Genomic DNA, 14271 nt, shown 5'->3' with positions numbered 1-14271 from the left:
AAGATGCTACCATTGTTGGATATCTGTAGCATGCAGAGGACAATCAGTAGGCAAGAATAGCTGTCTACCTTATGGTTGTCTGTCTGTGTAATGTAACATGTAAACTATCTGTTCCCTCCAGAGATACTGACCTGTTGTAAGATTCCAAAATTTTAATAAACTACATGTTAACTCCAAGGATCTGTCACAATGTTCCTACCAAAGAACCACAGAATGGCAGGAGGAGCCATTTGGCTCCACAAGTCCTCACCGATTCTCTGAAAGATCATCTTACCCAGGCCCACCACCCCGCTTTATTCCCATAATCCCATGCATTTACCATGGCTCATCTACATAATCTATACATCTTCGGACACTAAAGGGCAACTTATCATGGCCAATCCACCTAACTGTGGGAGGATACTTGAGCACCTGGAGGAAACCCTGCAGACATAGGGAGAATGTGTGAACTCCACACAGACAGTCAGCCAAGGCTGGAATGAACCTGGATGCCTGACACTGTGAGGCGGCAATGCTAACCACTGTGCCACTGTTCCACCCAGGTACCTGGTATCTTCCCTTATATCCCCTGGTTATCCCCAAACTGCCTTCCTCGACAGTCCGATTCTCACACAGTTTTATGGACTGTGGTGAGTCTTCCTTGAACTGTGAACAAGCAGCAGGATCCTGGGGCAGTTTGCCAGATAAGCCTGTCTGCAGTGTATTTTTCTAATAACACATGACTGATGCTAAGTTTGTCAGATGAAGCACCTTTATCACTTTGCAAATGGAAAGGAGGCTCCAGTGTTGCAAGGGGCATAAAACTTTTACTAGCAAATAATCTTTGAATAGTTCCAAGAATTACTGACGTGACGCTGACATCTATCAATGCTTCAACTGAAATAAAAACAGTAAATGCTGAATAAACACAGCAGGTTTAGCCACATCTGTGGAGAGAGAAACATTCCAAGTCCATACGATCCTTCTACAGAATTCTCCTGAAGAAGACTCACACGCACTCAAAACGTTAAATCTGTTTCTCTCTCTACAGCTACTGCCAGACCTGCTGAGATTATCCAACATTTTCTGTTTGTGTTTCAGATTTCCAGCATCCCTGCAGAATTTCGCTTTTATTTGAGTACTTCAGCTGGCAGTCCTGATGTAGTCCTGATGTAGTCATGATGTGGAGATGCCGGCGTTGGACTGGGGTAAACACAGTAAGAGGTCTGACTACACCAGGTTTAATCCAACCAATTTATTTGATAGTAAACTCACAAGCTTTCGGGGTTTGCCCTTTGTCAGGTGAATGGAGAATTCTGGCCTCAGACAGAGCGTATAACAGCACAGACAGTTTACAGATTACTGTAATCTGTAAACAGTCTGTGCTGTTATACGCTCTGTCTGAGACCAGAACTCTCCATTCACCTGATGAAAGGCAAATCCCAAAAGCTTGTGAGTTTACTATCAAATAAATTGGTTGGACTTAAACCTGGTGTTGTCAGACCTCTTACTAGTCCTGATGTATGCATGAGTAGGAAAATCTATCACTCCCTAGAAGTCCAAGCATTTTCTGATTATATAAATTCAATTATGCATTTTGCCCTGTATGTTAATGAAGCAACCACAATAATTTTGTCCAGCTGTAGTCCACCATACCTTCATTATTAAAGAATTCAAAAGCAATTAATGCATAGTTGTCTGGAAATCACACCTAATGTTTGCAGCCATAGTAAAGAGGTCCAGTGCAACAACAGAGCACAGATACAATGGGACTCATGCCAATGAGAGGTAAATGCAATCTCTGTATTTGAAATCTGTTTCTACAATGGGCACATGCCATCACTGAAACTATGCTATTCCAATAAAATTCACGTTTTGTGGCTCAGCAGTTGTAACATTTTTACGCTTCTCTTTGACTCCACTTTGCTGGAACTATTTTGCTATATTTAGTTCATTGCTTTTCCGATGTCTTTAGAGATACTTTCCCTCTCTGATATTCTAATCATACATTCATATCTGAGGAATGCAAGGAACTAAGTGATTTTGGCTGAACCCAAACCAAGTGTCGCTGAGTCGTTATCAAGGTGCCGGTGTCACTTAATGACATTGATGATGACCCCTTCCATCATTTCACTGATGATTGGGAGAAAGCTAAGAGGGCAGCAATTGTTCTGGTTGGAGGAGTTGTGTTTTAGAATGCTTAGGATACCTTGACAATCTGCTACATAGTCAGGTTAGATGCCTGATCCATAACTGATACAACTTAGCTATGAGAGCAGCTAGCGCTGGTATGCAAGTCTTCAGCATCACAGCAAGGATGGTGTCGAGGCCGATGGCTTTTATTGTCTCGAGTGAATGCTGTTTTCAGCTGATCTCACAGTCTGTTAAATCCATCATTGATAGATTTCTGTAAATGAGTACGCAGGGTCTGAGTGGCATCAGTCACAGCATGTGAAAATTGGTCTGTGTTTTGGGATGGCTCTACAGATAGCTGTGAAGACGCCACTTACTCTGTGGTGCTGATTGTTTGTATAAATCCCTTGTGTGACTGCAGTGATGTTGGAGGAGTACTGTTGCACATTCTCTGCCAGCTGCTGCAAGCTGTTTATCACAGACTCAAGGATGTGGAAAATGTCTTCTGCTCCTGCATTCACTTATTGAATAGGATGCCAGTTTTTTGCCTATACAGCCGGTATATGTTGTGGACATTCAGCCCATCTAATTCCTTTAGCTTCCTCTTCCGCTTTCCACTTGTGTGTTAAAAATCGCCAATCACACATTCCTCAAACTTAGCTAACTTCTCTGCAATGTTGATATTTGTTCTCACCCCCGGATAGCTGGAATACTTGATGTAACCTGCTTTGAATTTCTAGATTTTAGTTCTACTTGCTCTGGAGTTTTTATCTTGGAACGATTCTATAGGAAGAACATTTGCAATGCATCCTCAAGACAATGCCTTCAAAGACAGACACAAGATCATAATACATTCCATGTGTCACGCACATGTTTTGCAAATGTAATCCTAGATTAAGAAAGTAGGTCGCTGAAGGGGGATCATCATAATTGGAGTATACGTAATGGATGGTGGCACCAATACTCCAAGCTCATCCCAGTTAATCTGTTCTACAGATTCATAGTCAGAAAGGGTAAGGGCTGCATTGTCACACTGAGTAAACTGTCCCAGCATGGATGGTCCTTGCCTACCGTTGTGCTTTCTCAATATTTGCAAAACACGTTTAATAAAATGTTAGCAGTCACACGAGCACCTTTCCCCATCACCCTTGTCCAAAGCTTAGCACATCTGTAACCAGACCAGTTTCTTGGGAAAAGCTGTTAACAGTGCCTCACTGCAGTCATACCCTACTGTTTCAGTTGTAGAAACGAATGAAGTAACATCGCAAACAGCTTTACATGTTACTGTCCTGAGAGTGTGAGAAACATCTGTCTATAGGCAATCAGCTTGTGTACAAAGGTGAATGCTATGACTGTCCTCCGATGCCACTGAATTTACTTTGCACTTTCCCTCAGTTGCGATAGACCCAGGGATTTCATTCACTTGCACAACTAAATCAACAGACCAAAGTCATCACTAGAAAGTCTGATGCAGGAAGTGCAGTCAAACAGCAACAAGACTTCAAGAGCAGCCATTACTAAATGAATGAGTTTAGGTACAGCCTTTGTAGCCTGTACTTCTCCAAGTCTATATGTTTGTCCTTCAAACTGAGAAACAGCAAACTTTCCTTTTATGGAAAGAAGCTGCCCATTAAGAGTGACTGGGTCAAATAATATGTTACTTATCCAACCATAATTTGGTCTGCTTCCAGAGCGTGTTCAGAAAAGTATCAGCTAAGGCCATATGAAATAGGTTCAGGGTGGGTCATACAACCCCATGAACCTCCTTTTACTATTCAATAAGATCATGGCTAATCTGACGTTGGCTTTAGTTTCACTTTCTACTTAGTCTCCAAGATCCTTGACTCTGCTAATGGTGTGTTAGTTGTATTATTAATACTGTGTTACTGGCTGGTCACGTGCTCCTAATCTTTGGTCACCCTATGCACAAGGGGACACGGAGGGAGGAGAACATCCTCATAACACCGCTCCTGGGCCTGGCTACCATGGCCTTTAACAGAACAAAGTAGCAGGTGGTCAAGGGGCCACCTGACCCAGCTGTCTACCCCTCTATCATGGCTGTGTTTGCAGCTGAGTGACCCCAGAGAGAAAACACAGTTCAGATCTTCCATGACCAGTGTGTGCTGCAGGGGCTGGGGTGCAGCATTACCCCGAGTAATAATGATCCTGTGGCACCCCAGTAGTTGTATTTTGTCAACCTGGAAATGACCTATTTATCCCAACTTTGTTCTTGTTAGATGGCCAATCTTCTCTCAACACCACAAGCTCTGAACTTATATTGTGACCTTTCGGATGATGCCTCATTGAATGCCTTTTGGAAATCCAAAAAAGCTACAACTACCCATTCATTTTTTTTCAACTCTTATTTTCAAACACAATTTCCATTTCACGAACACACATTGACTGTGCCTGATCAGAAGATTTTCTGAATGTCCTGCTACTTCTTCCTTAATAATGGCATCCCAGTAGTTTCCCAATAACAGACGTTAAGCCAACTAGCCTATAGTTTCCTGGTTTTTGCCACCTTCCCTTCTTGAATAAAGGCATTGCCTTTGTGGGTTTCCAATCTGCCAAGATCTTTCCAGATCCACCAAGATCATAGGGAATTTTGGAAGATTGCAACCAATGCATCCATTAATTCTACAGCTACTTCTTAAGGTTCCAGGCTCAAGTCCCACTCCAGGGCTTGAGCACAAAAATCAAGTTTGATAATCCAGTGCAGTACCAAGGGAGTGTGCACTGTTGGAGGTGCTGTTATTTGAATAAGATGAGGCTCTATCTGCCTGCTTGGGTGGATGCAAAAAATGCAAAGGGCAGAGGAGTTAACCCTAGTGCCCTGGCTGATGGTTATTCCTCAATCACCATCCCAAAAAAAAAGCTGTTCATTACCACAATTTTTTGTGGGAGGTAGTTGCACACATGTTGACTACTGTATTTCCTGCATAATGACAGTTTTTACAGGCTGAATTTTACATGCCCGCCAGGGGACACAAAAAATAGGGTGAGTGCCCATCCCACCATATGCCTGCCTATTCCTGTGCTCACCTCATGCTACAAATTTGGCGGTCAGCCCACCATGTATAAATATATAAACATTATTGACGGCACAGTGATTGGCACTGCTGTCTCACAGCGCCAGGACTTGAGTTCAGTTCCCAGCTTGGGTGCTCCAGCTTCCTCCCACAGGCCAAAGATGTGCAGGTTAGGTTAATTGGCCATGCTAAATTGACCCTAGTGTCAGGGGATTAGCAGGGTAAAATGTGGGGTTACAGGAATAGGGCCTGGGTAGGATTGGGGTCAGTGCAGACTTGATGGGCCGAATGGTCTCCTTCTGCACTGTAGCGCTTCTATGACTCTTTTATGATTCTGCATTTATTATCAAGCCAATTGCTCCTGATAGTATGTAGCCCATGTCATAAAATGTTTGGTATGGCTAGCCGGGTAGGAACAGGAAGCCCGATTTTTTTTTAAACTTAAATGTTCTAAGGGCGGGATAGAAGGAGAGATCACCTTTCAATGGTTGAGCTATGCCGATTGCGAGTCAGCCATCCCTTAGGTCATACTGTCCCACCCCCTTTCCTACCTGTTCCCTCCCTTAAACCCACCCCTTCCTGTCCCACCCTTCTCATTAATCAACCGAAACCTTCTGGCCCAAGAGCCTGCTTCAGGGATCAATAGACCTTAATCTTATTGATTTTCTTATCCTTTTGCAATCCCAGCAGCCACTGCTACTGCCTTCCTGGTGCTGCTAGGATTGGTGGAGTTGCTAACCAATTGGATTGGCTAGTGCCAGGATTGGCCAGCAGTTCTGGAGGCTGGGCCTTGAATCTTACTTGACACTCATTCGTCTGTCCCACAGCACCTGATGTCTGTGGGACAGGTCCATGTGGGACATGTTGGCTCCTTTCCAGCATCGTTTCTGGGGTCCTCCTCCTCCCACACACACACTATCTAGCCCTACACTTCAGAAGTGCTTCATGGAATTCAAATGTTGAGATAAGGTTATCATGAATAACACCATATAAATGTAAGTCTTTCATTTAAGGCCCAAAGATATAGGCATTAAAGATAATTAATTGTATGAATTCCTCCCACCCTTTTGCCTCGATTCTCTACAAATGTTAGGATGCTTTTTGGAATATTTGTTGATGTCTCTGCCATTTCCTTATTTCCTATTATTAATTCACAGTCTCATTCGCTAAGAGATCAGTGATTATTTTAGCTCCTCTCTTAGGGACAAGAGTGGAGAGTTGTGTATTGAGTCGGAGGGAGTGGGGGAGCTCCTGAATGAATACTTTGCGTCGGTATTCACGAAGGAGAGGGGTTCGGAATCGTGCGGTCTCTTGGAGGGAGCAGAGGTTCAGTTGCAGGATATAGTTATTACGAGAGAGGAAGTGCTAGGGCTTTTAGGTAGCGTAAGGACGGATAAAGCTCCGGGGCCTGATGGTATTTATCCCAGGCTGCTTAGGGAGGCGAAAGATGAAATTGCTGGGCCTCTGGCGCACATCTTTGTCTCTTCTTTGGACACAGGTGAGGTCCCAGAAGACTGGAGGGTAGCAAATGTGGTCCCGTTGTTCAAAAAAGGTAGTAGGGATAACCCTGGGAATTATAGGCCGGTGAGTTTGACGTCGGTAGTAGGGAAGTTAATGGAAAAAATACTTAGGGGTAGGATGTATGAGCATTTGGAGCGTTGCGATCTGATTAGGGATACGCAACATGGCTTTGTTAGAGGGAGGTCTTGCCTTACGAATCTGATGGAATTCTTTGAGGAGGTGACAAAAACGGTTGACGATGGGAGAGCCGTTGATGTCATCTATATGGATTTCAGTAAGGCGTTTGACAAAGTCCCTCACGGTAGGCTGGTAGAAAAGGTTAAGGCGCATGGGATACGAGGCCAGGTAGCTAGGTGGATTGAGAACTGGCTGGGAAATAGGAGACAGAGGGTAGTTGTGGAGGGTACCTTGTCGGGCTGGAGGCCAGTGACCAGTGGTGTGCCGCAGGGCTCAGTACTGGGACCTCTCCTCTTTGTAGTCTACATAAATGACTTGGAAGAGGGTGTAGGTGGTGTGATCAGCAAGTTTGCTGATGACACCAAGATGGCAGGGTTGGCGGGTACGGAACTGGATTGTCAGGTGATACAACAGGATATAGATAGGTTGGTGCAGTGGGCAGATAGGTGGCAGATGGCATTTAATCCTGACAAATGCGAGGTGATGCATTTTGGACGGAATAATGCAGAGAGGAGCTATGTGATAAAAGGTAGGCCAATTAGGAGTATAGACGTACAGAGGGACCTGGGAGTGCAGGTTCACAAATCCATGAAGGTTGCGTCACAAGTGGAGAACGTTGTTAGGAAGGCTTATGGGATGTTAGCCTTTATAGGAAGGGGCTTAGAGTATAAAAGCTGCCGTCTAATGCTTCAGTTGTACAGAACGTTGGTTAGACCACATTTGGAGTACTGCGTCCAGTTCTGGTCACCTTACTACCGGAAGGACGTGGAGTCTCTGGAAAGGGTGCAGAGGAGGTTTACCAGGATGTTGCCTGGCATGGGGGGACTGGGTTACGAGGAGAGATTGAAGAGACTGGGGCTATTCTCCTTGGAAAGACGGAGATTGAGAGGGGACATGATTGAGGTATATAAGATACTGAAGGGAATAGATAGAGTTAATAGTGAGAGACTGCTCCCTAGACTGGGTACGAACACGAGAGGTCATCACTTAAGGGTGAGGGGGGGGAGGTATAATTTGGAGGTAAGAAGAAGGTTCTTTACGCAGAGAGTTGTGGGGGTCTGGAATGCGCTACCGAGTAGGGTGGTGGAGGCAGGAACGTTGGACTCGTTTAAGATGCAGTTAGATAGGCACATGAGTGAAACGAGAATGGAGGGATATGGTAGGGGCTATTAAATAGGGTTAAACCTCGGGAGACACCGGAAGGGCAGGCTGTATGATTAATATTTTTTGTCTTTATTCCACAGGTGGAGGTCCACCTCGTGTCAAGCGAGGGGCATGCACACGGCGGGTCGTGCGTGGGCTGCTCTTGGAAGTCCAGGAGTGGCCTAGTACTTCATGTCGGTGTGTGTGCTTGATCCTGGACCGATAGATGGGCGCCGCAACAGCTCAGTGACTAGCACTGCTAGCTGTGCAGATACATGGATTTGGGCCTGTGTCTGTGGGAGTTTGCGCATTCTCCCTGTGGTTGCGTGGGTTTCCTCCGGGCACTCCGGTTTCCTCCCACACCCCAAAGATGTGCTCTTAGGCTAATCGGTTTCTACCAAATTGACACTATTTCTTCCCTGAATCTGACTGAGTAGGGTCCCATTCGTAGACATGCAGGGTAGAATAGGTGTAGGGTGATGCGGCGGCGCGGGCTCGTTGGGCCGAAGGGCCTGTTTCCCGTGCTGGGTTGTTCTTTGTTCTCTTTGTATACTTCTACAAGTGTACTGTTTGTGATTTTAATTTTTTTCAGTCACTCTATTTTGGCATACCACAATTTGATACCATCTTTATCTGCTTTAGTCAGCCTCAGCTGATTTGTCCTTGTAGAGTCTCTCTTTCTCAATGGAATATATCTTTGTGAGAATTATGAAATATCTCCTTAAATGTCTGCCAATGCTTCTCAACTATCTTGAGGTGAGGCTCCTAAGGTTGGCGTAAAAAATGCCACAAGCAAAAACTGGACCCTGATGCTGACATTTCCACCTAAGGTCACCTGGCAATGGAAATAAAATCAGATTGCAAATACCTTCATAATTATCCATTATCTCCCCATCCCCGTTAAAGTTATTTTATGGACCAATAAAACAGATTCCTGAGGAAGTAAAAGACGTAAAAAGTCTGACAACACCAGGTTTTAGTCCAACCGATTTATTTGATAATAGACTCACAAGCTTTTGGGGTTAGTCCCTTCGTCAGGTGAATGGAGAACTCTGGTGTTGTCAGACTTTTTACTGTGTTTACGCCAGTCCAAAGCTGGCATACCCACATCAGAAGTAAAAGAAAGCAGCACTCATTCGTGTTTCTTTTGAGGTTATGCTTTGTTGTCATCCTCCTCAAACAGGAAGAGTGGGATGGCTTACACTGAATTTCATCTTGGCGACCAACTGTACCTCTCTATTGAAATAGAAATCTTTTGGACTAATCCTTGCAGCTTTTTCTCCTTGCTTGTGCGTGATGTACTGTGTTTAATTGCTTCTGTGTTCAGGCAAAATTTAACAAATGAAGTTGAATTTTTGCCACTTGACGATGAAGGCATCCTTACTGGTTTTAACAATATTGTCTCTGATGTTATTTGTAATTGTATTTTGCTATTTGAGTGCCCTGGTTCTTGTGTGAAGCATATACTTTGTGTGTTTGATGAACCATTATACATGCTGTTTTCTGCTAATACCTTTGAATTGGTAGTCTGAAAGTTGGGGGTGGATTATCTCTGATTGTGAAAAACATCCATTAAATGTTTAGCATCTATTATGCACACGGCAAGGTTGTACTCATTTTGTGGAGACCTACTAATGTGATTTATCTTTCCAGAGAGTGAAATATTCCTGTAATTAATGTCCCATCTTGCTATGATTACCATCAATAAAGCACTAGGCTAATCATGTGTAAATGTCCTATGGTTTGAATAAAATATAACTTCTTTGTTGGCTTTTTGTGTCATTTACACCTAAGACCAGGTTTAAAGGAAAAATGGTTTCCCACTCAAACTGAATGGCATGCTGAATACCAGAAACATCTTGCATTTCTGAACTATAGTTCTAAGTTGCATTTCCTATAATTTTTGCATCGGTTCATCACAGGCTGTTTGAAATGCTGTTCCTGTCAAAAGAACAAACCTCCATTCCTCAGTATTCTTCAGCAGGAAAGCACCTACAGTAATTGGGATTTCTCTTTAAAATGATAGGGATTATTACTGACTTAATCATTTATCTTTAACTATTAGCTTTGATTTTTCTAACCAAAAAAAACTCAAATGATGGAAAATAGATAAGTATTTAATTCAAAAATTGTATTCTAAGCAAAGTAATTTTGGAAAGACTAGTTAAAATTGTTTCATTAAAGACTTGTACTAAAATTACTTCCCAGAATTTCTTTTCTGTTTTCACAATTTATTCGCAAATTACAACAGTAATAAAGGCAAACTACTGCGGATGTTGGAATCTGAAACAAAAACAGAAAGTGATGGAAAATCACAGCAGGTCTGACAGCATCTGTGAAGAGAGAATAGATCCAATGCTTTGGTGGGTGGGGGGAATCTAATTGAACAAAGGGAATGAAAATGGTGATGATAAAGGCTGAGAAAGATGTTAGGAGTGTCCACTACGAGATGAGAATGTGTGAACGGCAGTACAAAGGTGCACAGTGTCGAAAGGCAACCTGAGGAATATGAGAGACACTGAACGTGAGCCGGAAGTTGGGAACGGTTGTTATTTAGGTGCACTGATGTCTGCACCTATCATGCCATGAAGCAAAACTGTGCACCTTGGCACTTAAATGTTTAAAGTGTATAACAGTTTGTTTTATCTTTTATTGTTTGCTAGAATTAATTTTTTGCTCCCCCTTCCCCCCATATTATCTCTTGCAGTGCATATTATGTTGCCGCCTGGGGTGTCCCTTTCATTTTATCCTGTCTTCCGCTCTTTGGAGATTATTACGGTCCTGCCGGGGCATGGTGGTAAGAACCATGGCTGTGCCAGTAGATAATGTAAATTTTGTGTGAATCAACGGTCTTTTGCCATTTGCGGCAGAAGGAAAATCCATTCAATAAAATAGATTCAGGGGTTGAGTTATCATTTGAATTGTGAATGAGTATCTGCTCATTATTTGTGGAGTCTTGAGAGGAAACGTATGAGATGGGAATTTGTATCTAAATAACTGTGTTACTAAAAAAAAAAGGATTTTTTATGTCAGTTTGGAGATGCCAGATGGTTGTAAAATAATGTTTCCTGGGTGGGGTGAGGGCATGGTTTGCTTTTCTTGTTACTGTTTACATTGGCATTGAGTCATACATACCTGTTAAGTTCCATCTGCTGAAATTAGTTTGGGGTGACAACAAAAGTATGGCCACACTAAGGTACCTCCAGCAGAATAATTGAGGGTTTCTGCAGTTGCAGTGCACCTATGTGTGAAGCACACTGTAACTTTTTTTTATATGGGAGAAAACGCAAGCTCTCAAATATGCATCTTGTCTTTAAAAGCAATGGTGGGTTTCTGGAATTCAACCTGCGAGAGCTGTGGACCAGTCTGATTGCTGCGCAAGCTGTGGATGTGCGCCGGCGTTGGACTGGGGTAAACACAGTAAAAAGTCTGACAACACCAGGTTTAAGTCCAACCGATTTATTATCAAATAAATCAGTTGGACTTAAACCTGGTGTTGTCACACTTTTTACTGTGCTGCACAAGCAGCAGCAGTAGCCAGGACCAGGATTACAAGTGCTTAGTCCCAGAGTCCAGGACTAAGTTAGTCACAGCAGGGAGGGGTGATGAGACCTGGGAAGGGTGGGGAGTGGGCAATTGTCGCATGATAGAGAAGCCATGTGAAGGGAGCACCCGTGGGAGACAGGTCTTGAGTGGGGAGGTGTGCCCAATGTGGAAAGGCAACCCTAGAGGGAGGTTCCCCTCTTTCCTCCCGAGGCCCGATCAGGGTGACCTGCCAGACTGCATGTCTGTCCCATCCTCCCGCCAATAATTGGCTACTTAAAGGCCTGAATTGGGCTGAGGGCAATGTGATGGCTATGCCATCAATTTCATTGGAAATTTAACTGGCACCCCCAAACTGACATTGTGGGACTGGAAAATTCTGCCCAAAGAATCAGCTGGGTAGAACACACAATCTTCATCAAAGCATTGAACATTTTACCTTAATGGGATAAGCCTCCTTGTTTGTCAGTATTTATGAAGTCATTGGTGTCTCTTTTAGTGCAATTAGCACCTGTGCTTTCACTGGAGAATGGCCATGAATTGCAAATGATACCAATACCTTTTGGCAAGCCTCCGCAGCCATTGTAAAAATGCGTCCTCTTTTCTTTCACCACCACAAATTCCTCTTTCTATCATCAGCAGTAAAAGCTTCAAACTTACATTAACACTGTAATGAAGTCCCCTAGTCGTCACATTCCAGCACCTGTTTGGATACACTGACGGAGAATTTATCTTGGCCAATATGCCTAACCAGCCCATCTTTCAGATTGTTGGAGGAAACCGGAGTACCCAGAGGACACGGGGAGAATGTGCAAACTTGACAGTGACTCAAACTAGGAATTGACCAGGATCCCTGGTGCTATGAGGTAGCACTAAGCCATCACATTGCCCACAGAAATCATGCAAGAGCAGATTCCTCTCCAAATTTTGTGCTTTCTGTCCAAGTGTGCTACAGACTAAACTCTTTGGCCATTAGTTATTCCAGTTAGAAGGAGGTACTCCCATCACAATTCTCGAACTCAAAAATATTCATCATCCTAAAACCAATCAGATACAGTTAACAGAGATCTGTCAATTCTTCTTTCTGAATGGCTGAACCGAACTAGCCTCAATTTCCCCTCATCTGGATATATCTTGTGATTATGAGTGGCATTGTGGAACACATAACATTTGTTGCTATGTAACAATTGTTTCAGAAACTGAGTGGATCAAAATCGATGAGACACTTGGAATGGGTGTTCCTTCCCAATAGTTTTGTGTTTGGTGTTTTGCATGAGGCATGTCAAGTGAGGAGATGGGTGTGCCTCAAGCAAATCATGCAACTTCTCCAGAATGCTGAACGGAATGTGGCAATACTGGTTGAACATTCTCTGCCTCTGTCTGTTGGTAGATTATTATGTAACGTCTACGTTCTTTTAGAAATAAAAATGGAGTTCTTTATGACTCAGCCATCTCATAAGTTTTATTTCGAGACCAGTCATCACATGAAAATTCCTGTTGAAATGGGAAATAGATTTGTTGTGAGGAACTTTCCAGTGCTTGCTTACATTACAAACAGAAGGGAGTTGAATTTAAAGAGATCAGATCTCTCCTCTCACCAGCCAACCATGAGCTCCTTAACTTTTTTTGACGTGGTCTTGTGAAGGAAGAATGGGATGTAAAGCATTCCCCCTGGGATGTCAGACATATAGCTAGCTGGAGCAATGGCAGTTCGCTGCTTCATTTTATTTTTCTGAGATTTAAACCCGGGCTCATGCATCAGCAAGGATTTCAGCCTATCCTGGAATATGGAAGGTTAGATGATTTGGGAAGATTCAAATCTGGCCTTACTCGGGGCTAGAGTTCTGAATTCCCTCTGTTCGGGATCAGGCAGAATCAAAACCCTTGGTTTTAGAACTCTCCCTGTACAGCCACTGATTAAAAATGTTCGGAAGGGTTCAGTGGGGTGGGGGGTGTGGGGGGGCAAGTTCACAGGGTGTTTAGCACTCGGGGTTACCTCCAGGAAATGCTCGGCATCTCATTCAAGGGTCATCCTGACGTGAGAGGTTGGCTCTAATCTCTCTCCACAGATGCTGTCAGACCTGCTGAGATTTTCCAGCATTTTCTGTTTCGTTTCAGATCTCAGCGTCCACTGTATTTTGCCTCTATCTTTTTGATGGTATGGCTGAGCTGCTCCTGTTCAGTTTAGCTCCCCTCTCTTCACCTTAGCTCCTGTGGGTTCAGCTGTTCAAACCCAGGGGCTATGGTTAGGCTGATTGTCAGGAGATTGGGGTGTTTTATCGGGACTTTGGCCGCTTCTGGGGATTCCAGTCAGTGTCCGGCTCAGGCACTAGCACAACTGGAATGGTCCAGCTTTTGCTGCTAGATGCTTTAGGTTGGCATGGCAACAGGCAGGTAACCTGCCGCTGATCTTGCACTGGCCTTTCTGGTCCTGGATGATGAAAAGATGGCCTTCTGGGTAGTTGGCACATCCATCCCATATGTCGCTACAGTGCTGTAGCCTGGCGGATTGTTATAGGTCATTTAAAATATGGTAGCTAACTATCTCTGGCCACTTTGCAATTCTGCAGGATTTGCAAATCCTCCAGGCTGGTTGGGACCTCTTTTTGCTGGTTGCTGGGTAGTGGGCTCCATGTATTTTGCGACATGACTGCCATCTGGTTAAATCTCTCTGTACCTGCCGGTGGCTTTTCAACTGAGTGAGACATCACCCTCATTCTTTCATGAGAGGGCTGTAGGTTTA

General features: G+C 43.8%; 1 protein-coding gene across 3 annotated transcripts in view; it reads left to right on the top strand.

Annotated features, from left to right (window-relative positions):
• LOC145353271 (cyclic AMP receptor-like protein A) overlaps window positions 1-14271 on the top strand; it is a 206829-nt gene that overhangs the window by 110327 nt on the left and 82231 nt on the right. For all 3 annotated transcript variants that reach the window (XM_080203862.1, XM_080203863.1, XM_080203861.1), the window contains one exon: window positions 10693-10782. In XM_080203862.1, the coding sequence (XP_080059988.1) occupies window positions 10693-10782 (90 nt within the window). The remainder of the gene's footprint in view (window positions 1-10692; window positions 10783-14271) is intronic.

This window comes from Carcharhinus amblyrhynchos, chromosome 15, assembly GCF_965287045.1.
Source record: "Carcharhinus amblyrhynchos chromosome 15, sCarAmb.v2.hapA, whole genome shotgun sequence".
Taxonomy (NCBI): domain Eukaryota; kingdom Metazoa; phylum Chordata; class Chondrichthyes; order Carcharhiniformes; family Carcharhinidae; genus Carcharhinus; species Carcharhinus amblyrhynchos.
Note: the sequence above shows the minus strand (reverse complement) of the source record. Positions and strands in the feature narration are given on the sequence as shown.